The sequence below is a fragment of the Populus alba genome, chromosome 19 (genome assembly GCF_005239225.2).
Source record: "Populus alba chromosome 19, ASM523922v2, whole genome shotgun sequence".
NCBI lineage: Eukaryota > Viridiplantae > Streptophyta > Magnoliopsida > Malpighiales > Salicaceae > Populus > Populus alba.
Genome location: NC_133302.1, coordinates 813540 through 830806, shown reverse-complemented (window position 1 = coordinate 830806; position 17267 = coordinate 813540). Strand labels below are relative to the sequence as shown.

Below are 17267 nucleotides of genomic sequence, written 5' to 3'. Positions count from 1 at the left end.
ATACCGTTATAGCGGGTGTTGCAAAAAAAAACCAAAAAAACCGGTAAACCGATAACACCAACAAAAAAATTTAAACCAAAAAAACCGAACTGCAATAAGTAAAACGTGAGTAAACTGATTAGATGTATATAATAGAGCAATAAAAGCCCCGGTGCGGGTTCGGTTTTGCGGTTCTTTGCCAGTGCAAAAACCGGGACCGAGCGACCGGTTTAACAAAAAAATAGGTCTTGTACTCCGCGACCTGATATAAATTAGAAATTTTGTTGCACGCCGCGGCCCCTCTTGGCTCTTCTTCTCTCCGCTAAGTCTAACCCTAACAGTGAAAATATAAAACTTTCAATCTCTTGATTCTCTTTCTCTCCTCTCAGCTCTTAGACTCTCACTCTCACTACTCATCCGCACCAACGAGTAAACGGCTAAACGCCCCCTGTCCCCTCTCGCCTCTCCTCTCCCTCTCCCACTCTCCAGTCTCCACTCTCTGGTAGATCCGATCACCGGCACTGACGTTTCCTCCAACAGCTCAAACCTCTCAAAAGTCAAAACCAGTGAGTTTTAGTTTTTTTTTTTCCCTTTTCTAATTAATGAATTCCGGTAAAGGTTATTGTTAATTTAATACTGTTAACTGTTAGCTAATTTTTTTGACGTTTCTTCCTCAATCTCCAGACTCTCTCCACTGGATTCACGATCAACACACAGTCGGTCGACTCGGTGTTTGAGTGTTTCTTCCTATCAGCCTTCTCAAAACCATTAAACCAGTGAATTTTAATTTTTTTTCTCCTTTCTAATTAATTCATACAGTTAAGCTTATTGTAGTTTTAATACAATTTTGTTTTGGTGTTAAGCTTATTGTTTAAGCTAGTTTGAATTCTCGTGTTTAGGTTTAAATTTAGAATTTAGAGTAATGTTATTCATGTTGTTTGCTATTTGCTCGATTGACTTCTGCCTTCTGCGTGTTTGAGAGAAAATTGAAAAAAAGGAATGCCAAAAAAATGCATATAGTTTGCATCCGGTTTTTTGGCTAAAAACCAGAACCTCGAACCGAAACCAGAACCGGCCGGGTTTGAAGGGCCGGGTCCGGTTCGGTTTCGGGTGTCCTTTTTTTTCCGGTTGGTTGCTTTTTTTGGGCGGAAAAAACCGAAACCGAAACCCGGTTTTGCACACCCTTACCTCAAGGCATGGAATGTCTACGCAACTTGAGTATCTTAGAATGAATAGATGTGGTGGTGCAAAAAGTTTTCTAGTGGGTTGTTACCTAAACTCTCTGCAACCTGCAAGTACTTGTACCAGAGGAAGGGTTAATTGATGGAAGATATGCTCCTGATAACAGTTAAAGGAAAAGGAAGTAGTATGCTGAGAAAATTGCAAAGTTTGGAAATGCTATTTGAAGGTCACTCTGATTACAGGAGTCCTTTCAAATCTCGGAGGGATGAAACCCAATCACTAAACACATACGGAAATTGTTGTAGGACTATTGTGATAATGATTATTTTATTAAAGAAGTAAGACATTTGTTTTAGGTAACTTAACGTGTAAACAAGAGATGGAGATTTTTCAGGTAATGTTCCAAAGGACACTTCAACAACTGCTCAAGCATTGATAAATGTAATGACGAAACAAGTTAATGCGATGTTTCCTCTCTAATAAAGTATTGCAACTGAACTGGAGGTTTTATGGATTTGGAATTGCAATAGCATGGAGAGCTTGGTTTAATCCTCTTAGGTTCTGCTCTGCGTCCACTACCATTGCCATCCTCACAATGGTATATTTTTCTGGTCTGAACAATTCTATTGTATGGATTTTCTAATATGAAGAATTTGTTCCCTCTTATCTTGCTGCCAAACCTCATAAACCTGGAAGTGATTAATTTATTCATTGTTGAGAAAATGAAGGAGATAATTGGTGGAACAAGATCAGATGAAGAAGTAGGGTTATGGGTGAAAGGAAAGCAGCACCAGCACTAGTCACTGAACTCAAACTCCCAAAGTTGCAGCTATTCCTATTTATGGTATTGAAGGGAATGTAAGAACTGAAAAGCATTTGGAGTGCAAAACTGATTTGCAATTCTCTCGAAGTAATTGAAGTAGACACATGTGAGAAGCTTAAAGAGCTGGATGGCAATTATATCTTGAAAATGGCCAGCCAATCTACTCCCTTCTCTTGAAGAAATAACATTATATATCTAGAAGCAAAATGGTGGCAGTCAGTAGTGGAGTGGACCGAGCATCCAGAAACGCTAAGGATATCCTTTGTCAGAAGATATTCTTCAGAGGAGGCTATGGTGATAATAAATTGGACGGCTATGACGCACCAATGCGTCCCCAACTCTTAGGCCTACAAGGTCTCAAGTTGCGAGCATAGCTCAAAGGCCGTAACTCCTGTCTTTCCGGAACCTCTTTCTGTTCCTGGGGCGTTTTTCTCGCGATCAACACAAAATACAAGGCTATAAGAAACACCATGTCTGGCAGAATCCAAGCCAAACTTACAGCATGTCTATAACGGGATCACTGCAGTTTTTCTGATTCCACAAAACTCGTACGGAGAACCACGGCTATCTTCTGCGAATTTAGTTCAGTAAAATCCAATTGAGTAAATGTGTGCATCATATATATTAACTTACAAATTAATTTGCAGAGGAGGCGAAAAAGGACCCAATGTATTTCTCTGTTTATACATTATAGCTACTCTCTTCTTTAAGGAAATCCTCGTGAACCTTGTTGCAGCTGATAAGCCTGTATGATACAGAACACGAGTTAGTGCTGCAAGGAGAAAGGGGATGAATGGCATTGACAGGACTCAAACACAGATGGAACATAGAATGATGCTTATTCTTCCGGCCTGGTTGCTTCTTGATTGCCTAAGCTGTTCACCTTCTCATAGTGGAAAAGGCTATGAGAAATTGTTGATCGCATAGAGAGGAACTGCCTAGAAAGAATCTACATGGCGATTACATGGACTATGAATATGAAACTGATGTCCCGTAAAAGGGTTCGCAAGCAAAATTCGAGAATCTTTGCAATGTCTTTCTGCATCTTTCAGGAACAAGTATTACAAGACCGTCCAGTGGTAGAGTTTAAAAGCATGCCCCTAAGAGATAGGGCTTTTAAAAAAAAAAAAATTGGGGGTAATTACGCTGTGTAACAGAATTTAAAAATATTATTTTACCCCTATATATACTCTAATTATTTATATCTAGCAAATTAGTCGTTTTATTATGAATTACACTGAAATAGTTCATAATAAAACACTTGTATCTTTTAGTTCTATGTTAAATAAGGACATGCCCAGGAATTTTTTTGGTTGCCATTTAAAAAAAAAGTAGCAAATATATATTAAATAAAAAAAACTTTTAAAATTTATTAAATTTTCAATTAAAAACTACTTTAAAAAAACACATCTTCACCCAAACAAAACTTTTAATACATATATTAGATACAAGACAGACTTTACTGTCTTAATAAATAAAAAAAATACATTGCCGAGCAAATTATGAAAAATCATTACCACACACAAGGATCAATTTTGACAAAAACAACGTCAGCCAAGACATCATCAAGAAGATCAAGGTCAAAGCCCAAACTCATGACTCATCACTTGCGAGACCCTGTCGAAATTCCTCTATATATATATATATATATGGTACCATAGAAGAAGAAGAGAATATTTTTCTTATTGCTATTAATTGCGTTTGCTCCATTCATTGAATCAAAAAGTGCGGATTTTTTTCAATTTGCAAAAGGGGTTTGATGGATACGGTTTATATCTCCCATGGGTCACCAATGATGGCGATCGATGAAAGCATACCAGCGAGGAAATTCTTGAAGACATGGCAACAATTTTCAAAGAAAGACCTAAAGCCATTCTTGTTATTTTCTGGCCATTGGGATACCAAAGAACCAACTGTTAATGTTGTTAATCGCAATGACACCATTTATGACTTCTATGGCTTCCCCAAATCCATGATATAAGTACTTTGATATATTTTTCTCTCAAAGTTTTCTGTTTTTTATTTCTCAATGGTTTTTCTTATCAGGGTTGGTGAGTTTTCAGGTTGATTAAGTTTTGAGAGATTATGATCTGATATTTAGGTAGAAGAATGTCTTTAGTTCTTTGGTGTGGGCCAATTGCTTCTTTTATGTTTTATACATGTGGAGATGTTTTGAAAGTCTTGTTTTTTTTTATTAAAAGGTTTTTTCTTATCTGGGTTGGTGAAATTTTGTTCTAATTGTAGCTTGATAAACTCTTATAAGAGTGATAGATATGATGAGATATTCACGAAAAAGAATAAGTTTTTTATTGTAATATACTAGACACCTGCAAATTGTTAAAACTGTGAGTGCACTGTTAAAGATATCCCCTATAATATATAGAGTTCTAAACCTTAGGGCTGTTGTTAGCTGTTGCTTTCTCCTGCAGCGGAGAGTTATTGATCTGTTGAAAGTTTCTTACATTGGAGAATTTCATCTTGGTGATGATTAAAAGGCAAACAAAGTTTCTTACATTTACATTGAACAATTAATTAGCTAGCGTTTTCAAGTTGAAACTTGTCTTTTTATTGTTAATTGGATCCTTTTATTTATGTTCCCAATATTTTTCCCCTTCTTCCAGCTCAAATATACACCACCAGGTGCTCCACTATTGGCAAAGAGGGTGAAGGAACTGCTCATGGAAAATGGCTTCAAGCGTGTTCATGAAGATAAAACACGAGGAGTTGACCATGGCACATGGGTTCCTCTGATGTTCATGTATCCTGAGGCTGACATTCCAGTGTGCCAGCTCTCTGTTCAGACTGATAGAGATGGAACTTACCATTATAACTTGGGGAAGGCATTGGCCCCCCTTAGGGAGGAAGGTATCCTCATCATGGGATCTGGAGCTACTACTCACAACTTGGGGACCATGCAACCCAGTGGCAGTCCTGTTCCTTCATGGGCTTTGCAGTTTGATACCTGGCTCAAAAATGCCCTTCTTGAAGGAAGGTATGTTTTCTCTTTGGAAAAGTCTTATGCTTGTAATATACTAGACACCTGCAAATCAGGGCATCATATCTATTCATCCTGTAACTGATGTAGTCTTCGATGAATTAATGAAACTCATATGTTCATAGGGGAGGGTGGTATGGAAAATGGATTCGGCAGGGTTGTGACTTTTGTAATTACCACTTTCTGGAGAACTTTCATTCTAAAAAACTTTTCTTGGGAGTTTTCGAATATCTAGTTCTAGGTATTCTTGGTTTTCAGAATGTGTGATTGATTAGAAATTGTGTGTTTGTTTCATTTGAGTAGTTGTGAATTCAAAACAATCACAATTTTTTCTTCAGAGCAACTCCACTTTTAATGATTGAAGTGATTGCATTCTTTTTTATTAGGATTTAGGCGTATCTTTTTCAAGATAACGATCAATTTTTCTCTCTTGATGCTTCTGCCAGTAACAACTTTGAACATGTGTTACAATTGCTGATAGAAACAGGCACCAGGCAGCGGCCAACGCTGTTGCTTATCAGTGTGCTTAACTTGATCACTTTCACGGGGATGTTCCCTGTTGAATATATTCTCCAGATTCTTTCAATTTACTCTATTATTTGTACATCAGAATGTATTCTACATTTCCACTCACTTACACTAATCAAGGATAGCTATCAGTTTCCTCAGTTGATTTCCATGGTTTTCTCTCTCTTTTTGCGCAGATATGAAGACGTGAATCACTACGACTCCAGGGCACCGTATGGAAAAATGGCTCATCCTTGGCCAGACCACTTTTACCCTTTGCATGTGGCCATGGGGGCAGCGGGTGAAAATGCCAAGGCGAAGCTAGTGCACCATAGCTGGGACAATTGCACCCTTTCTTATGCTTCCTACCAGTTCACAGCACGTAAATAAAATCTTCATCAACAGTACAATTGCAGCTGGAGTTCTTGTAGACATGAATTTGTATTATTATTTTAACTAAATATTCTGTATTTGCTAGATGAATTAAATAAATTTCAGTAAATATGATAAGAGATTTAGTATGGTTGAAATGTGTTGAAATGTGATAGAGATGGTGGAGTATGCTTAACCCCAATGATTAAAACAGCAATTATATCGTTTCTTTTCGTTATAAGCAATAGCTGTGGATGAACCATAAGTTTTATGTAGAGAGAGGTGGACTCTTTTTAAGTCCCCAACTTATACACTAATTATCAATTAGGTGTCCAAACTAATGTTTTCATCAATTGGGTCCCTAATATTTGAAACTAATGTCATGTAGAAAATTTTGGTTAATTCTCAGGATCTTTGTCAACTCGGAAGCTGTCACAATCCATAGAAGATATATAAATAGTTGATGCTAGAACTGTAAATTTACACATTATTCACCTTCCTGATTTTTTACATGAATCATATGATATGATTTGAATGTTTTCCTTTATACTATTTTGCAGCCACCTCTATTAATTAGAAAATCAAAATTTGAGTTTTTGGATCTCAAAAAACTTAATTTTTAACTTGTTTTTACCTGAAAATATCTTTAAAAAACCCTAAAAATCTTAATAAACTCATTTTCAACTTTTAAATAACATTTAATCTTTCTAAAAATAAAATTAAATGAATCCAAAAAAGTTTTAAGAACTTGATCAATCTATTTATTTCGGATGGTTAGAAGACATCACCACCTTGATTGAACTTTCTAAAAAAAACAAACTCATTAACACTAAAATTAACATTTGTTTAGTTAAAATATCTTCATTCGAGCACTTTGTCTCTTCTTAATATTTTTGAAGATAATTTCTCGCATCTCTCAACATTCAAGGACTAAAAAAAAAATTAAAATTGAAAAATAAAAGCTAAAACAATATGGATAGAACAATAGATAAAATGCGTTGTCATGTGATTAGTTTTGTTAATAATAGTATTTTGAAGAGAAAAAAAACCAGTCATATGAACAATGCAGAGAAAGAAAGTGAAGAAAAAGCAAAAGTATTTGGGGAAAAAAAAAGCATTGTTTATATGAATTTATATGAATAGTGACAAAACACTACAATGCACAGTGACACAATATGAGGGAAAGTGCAGAGAAAAGAAAAATATTTGCGAAAAAAACAAATGTTCACATGAACGGTGACACGATCCCAGATCTTATAGCTTTTGAAAGTGACAAAATCCTAGTGAAAGTGCAGAAAAGGAATAATATTTGCGGGGAAAAAAACAGAGATATTCACATGAATAGAACAATGAACAGTGACACAATTTAACATCTTCTACTTTTTGAACATTGACACGATCCAAAGGAAAGTGCAAAAAAGGAAAAATATTTTCCACAAAACAAAAAAATGCCAAACAGTACAATGACACAATCTCAATTAAGGGGTGTGTAAGCTGTAATTTTCAAGATGATTTTTTACTCACAATGTATTAAAATATTTTTTATTTTTTTATTAAAAATATTTTTTTTTATTTTAAAACATTAAAACAATTTAAAAAAAAAAAAAAAAAACCTTTTAGAAAACGTGATTCCAAACCGCCTCCCAGTGAAGTAACTATTTCCGTGACCTACCATTTCACATTCATATAACTGTCACCCTCTTTAAAGCATTTATGTCTTGAAGTTTCTGAAGCTCAATATCCTGTTTGTTTCTAATTCAATAAAGAAAGGGGAGGTGCTTAACAACACGTGCATGCATTTATATGATCTTATTGTCGACTCATGCTGTAGAGTGAGATCTCAAGTTTGAATTGATGAAAATTAAGTCAAGAGTTTTTCATGTAAGAAAATGGGGTGGGGAATATTTTTGAACTCGACAAAGGGGTGTCGAGGTTGAGCTTAGGATACCTGATTAAGAAAAGTTAAGTACATAGCAGGATTAATTAGGGGTGTTATCACGATAAACACAGGCACTAATTGATGCTTCCACGATCCTAAGATTAATGCTACAATGTTAAACAAGGAACTTGCAATCATTTTCTATAATTTCTAGACGGCTAATCATGATCTCTTTTCTTTGTTAATTTGCCTTAATGTTTTCAAGGCATGAAAGATATGGGATTGTTGCACAGTAAGATCACAGGCACGCAATAGATTTCATTCACCCTAAATCACAGGCTTAAAGAACCTGCATGCAGTTAAAAAAAAAAAAAAGGAAGAAAAATGGAAGAAATCCCATCCACGATGCAGATATCCTGGCATTTATGCGACCATAAATGATGTTTATGTTAGCCCACAAAAGCATGGAGCATCAAATACACAAATGCAAAGTACCTTCCAAGTCAAAGCTATATAATTGTTTCATATGAAATATAGTGTCATCCAGCAACATCATGAAGGATATATGGACACTGTAAATCTCAAATATTCAAATACTAAGGTTAAAGCTAGCTACATATTGCTATCACCCATCATAAAGTCAAGCAGCTTAAATTTATAGGAAATTTTTAATAATCTACACAAGGACGACAAATCTATTCTCTTAATCTACGTACAAGAACCATTTCACAACAACATTCAGTTAATTTTTACGACAATCTGCTCTTACTTCTCCTTGGGATCCCTCCTTGACATCGAGCAAGCTCATTTTCACCATTTCCTGTTCAAAATCAAGGAAAAACTTGGCCTGGTTCATAGCGTAGCCCTTGACAATTGATTTTGTTATTGGATTATTGTATAGGGTTTGGTCTGAAAAAAGAACTCCCGATTTCCTCTGCAATGCTTGGAAGTAGAAGTTATCAAAATTATTTCTTGTCATATCAAATGTTTGTTCTGCATTGTCTCCACCACTACATGTTTTGGACAAAGTCTTTGAAAAGTCTGAATCCATTGTCGGATCAACAGGGTCACTCAACCTATTTTTGAACGTTAAACACCTTGCCACCCCTAGTGTGTGCCCCCCTGCATAGACCAATTCGTCACAAAACTATAAGATTTCATGGGAAGAAAAAGGAAAGAATTAGAGCAGAATCATCCTTAAGAAACCTTCTTTTAAGGATTGATCCCAGGTCCAGCTAAATACAAAGAAGATCACACACACACACACACACACACACACACACACACACACACACACACACACATATATATATATATATATATATATATATTATTGAATATACTCAGCACACTCAAGTCTGCTAATGGATAAAAGAAATGAAGAACATTGCACTGAGAAGACATTGCACTGATGAGCTGAAAACTAAAGCTGCTATAAACAAGCTTAGCAGACAGTTAGAGTAGGCACAGCAGGTGGTTAGATTCTGTTGTAAAGTCTGGTATTCTGTTGTAAAGTCTGGTATTAATCTGTTATTTATAACTGATTCTGTTACTATACTACATGTAGGCTATAAATATTGTATCAGTTGAATCAAAGCAGAATAAGAAAATCAGTTAAACATTTTCATTTCCAATATGGTATCAGAGCATTCTCTCTGAATTTTTTTTTCCGCATCCTTCTTTTTCTTCATTCTCTCTTCTGTCTTCATTTCTCAACAATGACTGACGCTACTTCAGAAATGGATTCTTCCAATCCTTTCTTTCTACATCATGGTGACAGTCCTGGAGCTATGATTGTTTCGAAGCAACTCAATGGTGAGAATTATAATTCATGGAAGAGGGCGATGATGATGGCTTTATCAGCCAAGAACAAACTCAATTTTGTTAATGGCACCTTGCCTAGGCCATGCAATCTGTCAGATTCTCAAGGTTTGGCATGGACTCGCTGCAACAATATGGTTCTCTCGTGGTTATTGAATTCTGTCTCAACAGAGATTGCCAACAGCATCATCTATATTGATGATGCATCTGAAATTTGGAATGATCTTCAAGATAGATTCTCTCAACACAATGGACCACGTATCTTTCAGCTACAGAAGTCCATTTCATCTCTGTCACAGGAGAATAACTCTGTCAGTGCTTATTTCACAACTATGAAAGGCTTATGGGATGAGTTAGGAAATCATCAACCCATTCCTACGTGCACATGTGGAGCATTGAAGACTATTCTATCTTATCATCATCAACAGCATGTTTATCAGTTTCTCATGGGCTTGAATGAGAGTTATTCCCACATTCGTGGACAAATTTTGTTAATTGATCCATTACCATCCATTAACAAAGTTTTCTCCCTTATAATTCAGGAAGAGAGGCAGCGTATGATTTCTTCTTCAAGTGTTTCTTTCAATCAGAACACCACTGCATTACTTGCCAGGACAGTAGCTCCATCTCCAACCTATTTTTCTAGACACAAATCCTCTTATCCTCGCAAAGAACGTTCCATATGCTCTCATTGTGGTATTCATGGCCACACTGTGGAAAAATGCTACAAAATCCATGGATTCCCACCTGGTTACAAATTTACCAAAGGGAAAAATGCAGTTCATAGTGTAAATCAGGTCTCTGACAGCACTGTTCCTCAACTACCTATCACTTATGCACAATGTCTGCAACTCCTGGAGATGTTCAACCCCTCAATCTCAGAAATTGAATCCTCTGTGAATCAAGTCTCTTCATCTGTCCATAAAGAATCTGAAATTCTTACTTCAGGTGACATTCCAATCAAACTAAACCGAGCAGGTACTCTTTCCAGTATATCTCCTTTCAATCCAACACATTCTGTTTTTTCATCTACCTTATCTCTTACTCATCCAACTGCTCTCACAAATTCTGTCAAAGCCCCTTGGATAATTGACACTGGAGCTACAAATCATATGATTTGTTCTACCTCCTTATTTATACACATTACTTCTGTCGTTTCCAAAACAGTAAGGTTACCTAATGGACAACATGCTTCAGTTACTCACATTGGTACCATTAAGATTACAGAATCTCTTATTTTAACCAATGTGCTTTGTATCCCTTCCTTTTCTTTCAACTTAATCTCTGTCAGTAAGCTCATTCAAACCTTACACTGTTGTGTCATCTTCTTATCCAAATTCTGTTTTGTTCAGACTCTTGCAAACTGGAGAACGATTGGTGTGGGTAAAGAAGATGGAGGTTTATACCATTTGCTGCAAAATCCGGTTTCTGCTTTATCTAGGAATTCTGCATTTTCCACTCCTGTAAAAACCATGTCCCAGCCTCCAATAATGAATCTAGCTTCTGCTAGTTTCTTTGCTCATTCTGTAAACCATAGTCTATGGCATTACAGATTAGGTCACCCCTCAGATTATCCCTTGAAATTGCTTTCTCATGTAATTCCTCAAGTTTTACATGAATCTAATAAGACTTGCAGCATATGTCCTCTGGCTAAACAACACCGGTTACCTTTTCCACACAGCATCACAGCTTCTGCCCAACCCTTTGATCTTATTCATTGTGATCTTTGGGGTCCTTTTTCCACTAAATCTATTAGTGGCTCTTCTTATTTCCTGACCATTGTCGATGACAATAGCAGATTCACATGGATTCATCTTTTGGAAAATAAATCTCAGACTAGAACTCATATTCAATCCTTTTTCACTATGGTTGAAACACAGTTTAATGCAAAAATCAAGTCTCTTCGATCAGATAATGGAATTGAATTCCACATGCCTCAATTTTATGCCTCAAAAGGTGTGATTCATCAGCTGAGTTGTGTTGAAACTCCACAACAAAACTCAGTTGTTGAAAGAAAACACCAGCACATTTTAAATGTTGCCCGATCCCTTCGTTTTCAGTCTCATCTACCTTTATCATTTTGGGGTGATTGTGTTCTCACTGCCGTGCATTTGATCAATAGGATTCCTACTCATGTCTTACATAACAAATCTCCTTATGAATTGTTGTTCCAATCTCGTCCATCTTATTCCCATTTAAAAGTCTTTGGTTGCCTCTGCTATGCAACTACTCTCCTTAGACATCGCTAGAAATTTGACTCTAGAGCCAAACCTTGTATATTCCTTGGCTATCCATATAACATCAAGGGCTATAAACTCTATGATTTACATCTCAACACTGTCTTTGTCTCCCGGAATGTTATATTCCATGAAGCTGTATTTCCTTTTTCCCTCAAACATCATATCTCCTCTACTGATTCTGTCCTTCCTTTACCTCTTACACTACATGAATCAGTAGCCCCATCCCTTGATCACATGGATTCAGCTTCTTTTCCTTTTTAGACTAATACTAGCTCACCCTCTAATCCCAGTCCATCTCCTCCTTCTTTAAATTCTGACTCAGCACCTCTTCTAGCATCTCCTTCTGAGATTATTTCTCAGCCATGCAGGAAGTCTTCTCGGATAAAACACAAACCTGGATATTTGCATGACTATCATTGTCATATTGCAACCTCCTCTTCAGAGCCTGCACCTTCTTCTTCAGTTTCAGGTATTCCTTATACACTTTCCTCTGTCCTTTCTTATGATCATCTATCTCCTAATCAGAAATGCTTCAGTCTTTCTGTATCTACCCTTGTTGAGCCTACTTCGTATACTCAAGCTATGCATTCTAAGGAATGGTGTGAGGCTATGGACAATGAGATTAAAGCTCTTGAATTGAATAATACCTGGACTGTTGTTGATCTCCCTGCTTCTAAACATACTATTGGATGCAAATGGGTCTATAAAGTTAAACTCAAATCTGATGGCACCTTAGAGAGGTATAAGGCCAGGCTCGTTGCCAAGGGCTATACTCAATGTGAAGGACTGGACTATTATGACACTTTCTCACCTGTGGCTAAGCTCACCACAGTGAGAACTCTTTTGGCAGTTGCTGCTGTCAAGCATTGGCATCTCCATCAATTGGATGTTAACAATGCATTTCTTCATGGCGATTTGGATGAAGAAGTCTACATGTCCCTACCTCCTGGTTTTGCTAAAAAGGGGGCGTCCAAAGTTTGCAAACTCCATAAGTCACTCTATGGTTTAAAGCAATCTTCGCGGCAATGGTTTGCCAAATTTTCCTCTGCATTGCTTGACTTTGGTTTCGTGCAGTCCAAGGCTGATTACACTTTGTTTACTCGATCATTAGCAGATTCCTTCATTGCTATCTTAGTCTATGTTGATGATATAGTTGTTGCCAGTGACAATTCAGATGCAGTTTCCACGTTTATTCACTTGCTTAATAACAAATTTCAGCTTAAAGATCTTGGACAACTGAAGTATTTCCTTGGTTTGGAAATAGCTCGCAGTGAGCTTGGCTTATCAGTCTGTCAGCGCAAGTATGCCTTGGACATCCTTGAGAATACTGATTTGTTAACTTCGAAACCAGCCAAAGTTCCAATGGATCCTAATGTGAAATTCTCTAAGGATTCTGGACCACTCTTAGATGATCCTACCTCATATAGACGACTTATTGGCCGACTACTCTATCTCACCATCAGTTGTCCTGACATTTCTTTTGCTGTTCAGGTTTTAAGTCAGTTTATGGATAAGCCACGAGTTCCTCATCTTGATGCCGCTACTCAGGTCCTACGCTACATTAAAGCCTCTCCAGGTCAGGGACTCTTCTTTCCAGTGGCCTCTAGCCTACAGCTTAAAACTTTTTGTGATTCAGACTGGGCTGGTTGCTTGGATTCCAGACGTTCAGTCACAGGCTTCTGCGTCTTCCTTGATAATTCTTTGATTTCTTGGAAATCCAAGAAACAAACCACAGTCTCCCGATCTTCTGCTGAAGCTGAGTATAGAGCAATGGCATCCACATGCTGTGAGATTGTGTGGCTTCAAGCCCTTCTCCGCGACTTGCAAATTCCCCTACAAACTGCTCTCCTTTACTGTGACAGTAAAGCTGCTCTTCATATTGCGGCCAATCCGGTTTTCCATGAGCGTACCAAACACATTGACATTGATTGTCATGTGGTTCGTGAGAAAATTCTATCCGGTGTTCTTCGTACTTTTCATGTCTCCTCTCAACACCAATTGGCTGACATTTTTACGAAGGCTCTCCCTTCATCCCTTTTTCACTCGTTACTGTCCAAAATGAGTATTCATAATATCTACTCTCCTTAACAGTTCTTTTATGAATCTCATCTTGAGGGGGCGTATTGAATATACTCAGCACACTCAAGTCTGCTAATGGATAAAAGAAATGAAGACATTGCACTGAGAAGACATTGCACTGATGAGCTGAAAACTAAAGCTGCTATAACAAGCTTAGCAGACAGTTAGAGTAGGCACAGCAGGTGGTTAGATTCTGTTGTAAAGTCTGGTATTCTGTTGTAAAGTCTGGTATTAATCTGTTATTTATAACTGATTCTGTTACTATACTACATGTAGGCTATAAATATTGTATCAGTTGAATCAAAGCAGAATAAGAAAATCAGTTAAACATTTTCATTTCCAATATATATATATATATATATATATATATATGTGTGTGTGTGTGTGTGTGTGTGTGTGTGTGTGTGTGTGTGTGTGTGTGTGTGTGATTGGGTCACCGCTTACCAGACAAGGCAACCATGTCTTGGGCACTAAAACCACGGAGGCCAAAGACTCTAACGAGCTCCGAGGCATTAAAAGTTGGAGCAGGCGCAATGAGAGTATCTTCAACCTTAGACCTCCTTCCATCTTTTCTTCCTTTTGGTATGTCATATACTGGACCTCCTGACTGTAATTCCCACCATGACCAGACCATCATATATCAGTAGATGTTAAACACAAATTCCCTTTTTCAAGATGTTGAAAGGAATGAGTGTAGAAACACAAATTTTCTACCAATCAAATTTTACCATGTGTTATTTTATTCTTTTAAAAAAAGGATAAAATAAAATTGAAATAAATGACATGGAACATAAATGAGCCTTCATATATTTCTTGGCCAAAGAAAAGTTGACACTTGGAATGAGATATTCAAGATATATTGTCATAAATACAAGATCCCATCAGATATCTTGTCATAAATGCAATATCCCGTCAATAAAGACCAACCAATAAAATTTAGTCATGTGGCATTGGAAAATGAATTGAGAGCCCCTACAGATCTCTATAAATAGAGGGCCTCAATCTAAAGGTAGGGGATTGAATTCCTGGAGATACAAATTTTCTTCAAGACAAGCTCTTCAAGCAAGGAAACTCTCTCTCAAAGAGTTCTCAAGCCTCCTTCATCTACGCTTGAAGTCTACAAAGAACGAAGCTTTGTTGGATCAAGTCAAAACGCCCCATAAGAGTTCTTCAACAATACTTTGAAGACAAATCAAGGTACTCTTCAAAGCATCAAATCACAACATCTCGGTTCGCAATACACGCTCAAATTCACGTTCTTGCAAAGCACAAATCTTGGCTTGATTACTCAAATAAATCAAGTCACCATACGTCAAATCCAAGGAAAGAATCAGAGGATTGCCATATTCTTTTGAAAGAATAAATTACATAGAGATTGTATCCATTCATATATTTAATAAAATCATATATTTGTACACGTGTGCTTGTTTAATTTCAGGTGCACAAAATTGTATCTACAATGAGTATGGGATGGTAACAAGTTGCAAGATGCATGATCTTGTGCATGATCTTGCATTACAGGTCTTAAAAGCAGAAACGTTAAATCCAGAGCCGGGTTCGGCTGTTGATGGTGCATCTCATGTTTTTCATCTCAATCTCATTTCTTGTGGGGATGTTGAGTCAACATTTCAAGCGGTTGATGCTAGAAAGTTGCGTACTGTTTTCTCAATGGTTGATGTATTGAATCGGTCTAGGAAATTCAAAAGCTTGAGAACTCTCAAATTGCAACGGTCTAATATCACAGAATTACCAGATTCAATTTGCAAGCTAAGACATTTGAGATATCTTGATGTCTCCCATACCAATATCAAAGCATTACCAGAATCCATCACAAAGCTCTACCATTTGGAAACATTAAGATTCACTGATTGTTTTTGGCTTCAAAAGCTTCCCAAGAAAATGAGAAATTTAGTCAGCTTGAGACACCTTCATTTTGATGATAAAAACCTAGTGCCAGCTGATGTGAGCTTCTTAACACGTCTACAAACGTTGCCAATCTTTGTTGTGGGTCCAGATCATAAAATTGAAGAGCTGAGATGTTTGAATGAGCTTAGAGGAGAATTGGAGATATGGTGTCTTGAGCGAGTGAGAGACAGAGAAGATGCCGAGAAGGCAAAACTGGGTGAAAAAAAGAATGAACAAATTGGTGTTTAAATGGAGTGATGAAGGTAACAGCAGTGTTAACATCGAGGATGTGCTGGATGCTCTACAGCCTCACTCAGACATAAGAAGCTTAACAATTGAGGGTTACTGGGGTGAAAAGTTCCCATCATGGATGTCTATGTTGCAGCTCAATAATCTGATGGTGCTGAGATTGAAAGATTGCAGCAACTGCAGACAACTCCCAATACATGGATGTTTTTCTCGCCTTGAGATTCTAGAGATGAGTGAAATGCCTAATGTGAAATGTATAGGCAATGAGTTCTACAGTAGCAGTGCCAGCGAAGAAGTACTGTTTCCAGCACTAAAAGAACTCAGGCTGTTGGGTATGGATGGTCTTGAAGAATGGATGGTACCAGGTGGAGAAGGTGATCAAGTATTTCCTTGTCTTGAAAAGTTGAGCATTGAGTGGTGTGGCAAGTTGAGAAGCATTCCGATATGTGGTCTTTCATCTCTTGTAGAATTTGAAATTGCAGGATGTGACGAACTGAGATATTTGTCTGGTGACTTTCATGGCTTCACGTCTCTTCAGTTGTTGAGCATAGAGGGTTGTCCAAAGCTGACATCCATTCCAAGCGTACAACACTGCACAGCTCTGGTGAAATTGGATATAGATGGCTGCCCTGAGTTGATCTCAATTCCCGGTGATTTTCAAGAATTGAAATATTCTTTGAAAATATTGTCGATGTATAATTTGAAATTGGGAGCTCTTCCGAGTGGACTACAATGTTGCACATCTCTAGAGGAATTGTACATATGGGATTGCAGGGAGCTTATCCATATCAGTGATTTACAAGAATTGTCTTTCCTTCGAAGGTTAGAGATAAGAGGTTGTGATAAGATCAGCAGTATTGATTGGCATGTTGCCTTCTCTTGTTTATTTAGAAGTCAGTGGGTGTCGGAGTTTGAGTAATTTCCCAGACGATGATTGCTTAGGCGGCCTCACCCAACTGAAGGAATTGGCCATCGGTGGTTTCTCAGAGGAGCTGGAGGCTTTTCCTATAGGAGTTTTAAACTCATTTCAACACCTCAACTTGAGTGGATGGGATAAACTGAAGAGTGTACCGCATCAACTCCAACACCTCACTGCCCTTGAGAGATTGGAAATATGTGATTTCAGGGGAGAGGGATTTGAGGAAGCTTTGCCAGATTAGTTGGCTAACCTTTCTTCTCTTCGATATCTTGGGATTGATAATTGTAAGAATCTTAAAGTATCTGCCAAGTTCAACA

At 37.4% G+C, this 17267-nt stretch overlaps 3 protein-coding genes across 3 annotated transcripts in view; 2 read left to right on the top strand and 1 right to left on the bottom strand.

The window, feature by feature from the left end:
• The window catches only part of LOC118039829 (probable disease resistance protein At4g27220), an 89464-nt gene that overhangs the window by 7391 nt on the left and 64806 nt on the right, over positions 1-17267 (bottom strand). The window lies entirely within an intron of this gene.
• On the top strand, positions 3714-6016 carry LOC118058073 (4,5-DOPA dioxygenase extradiol). The gene is made up of 3 exons (XM_035070785.2): positions 3714-3953; positions 4594-4976; positions 5684-6016. The coding sequence occupies exons 1-3, from the start codon at positions 3744-3746 to the stop codon at positions 5874-5876; spliced, it is 786 nt and encodes a 261-aa protein (XP_034926676.1). The 5' UTR covers positions 3714-3743; the 3' UTR covers positions 5877-6016.
• On the top strand, positions 9456-17191 carry LOC118058071 (retrovirus-related Pol polyprotein from transposon RE1). Its single transcript, XM_073406943.1, has 6 exons — positions 9456-11693; positions 12060-13778; positions 15399-15989; positions 16090-16405; positions 16514-16681; positions 16923-17191. Exons 1-6 carry the CDS (start codon positions 9456-9458, stop codon positions 17189-17191), a joined length of 5301 nt encoding a protein of 1766 aa, XP_073263044.1.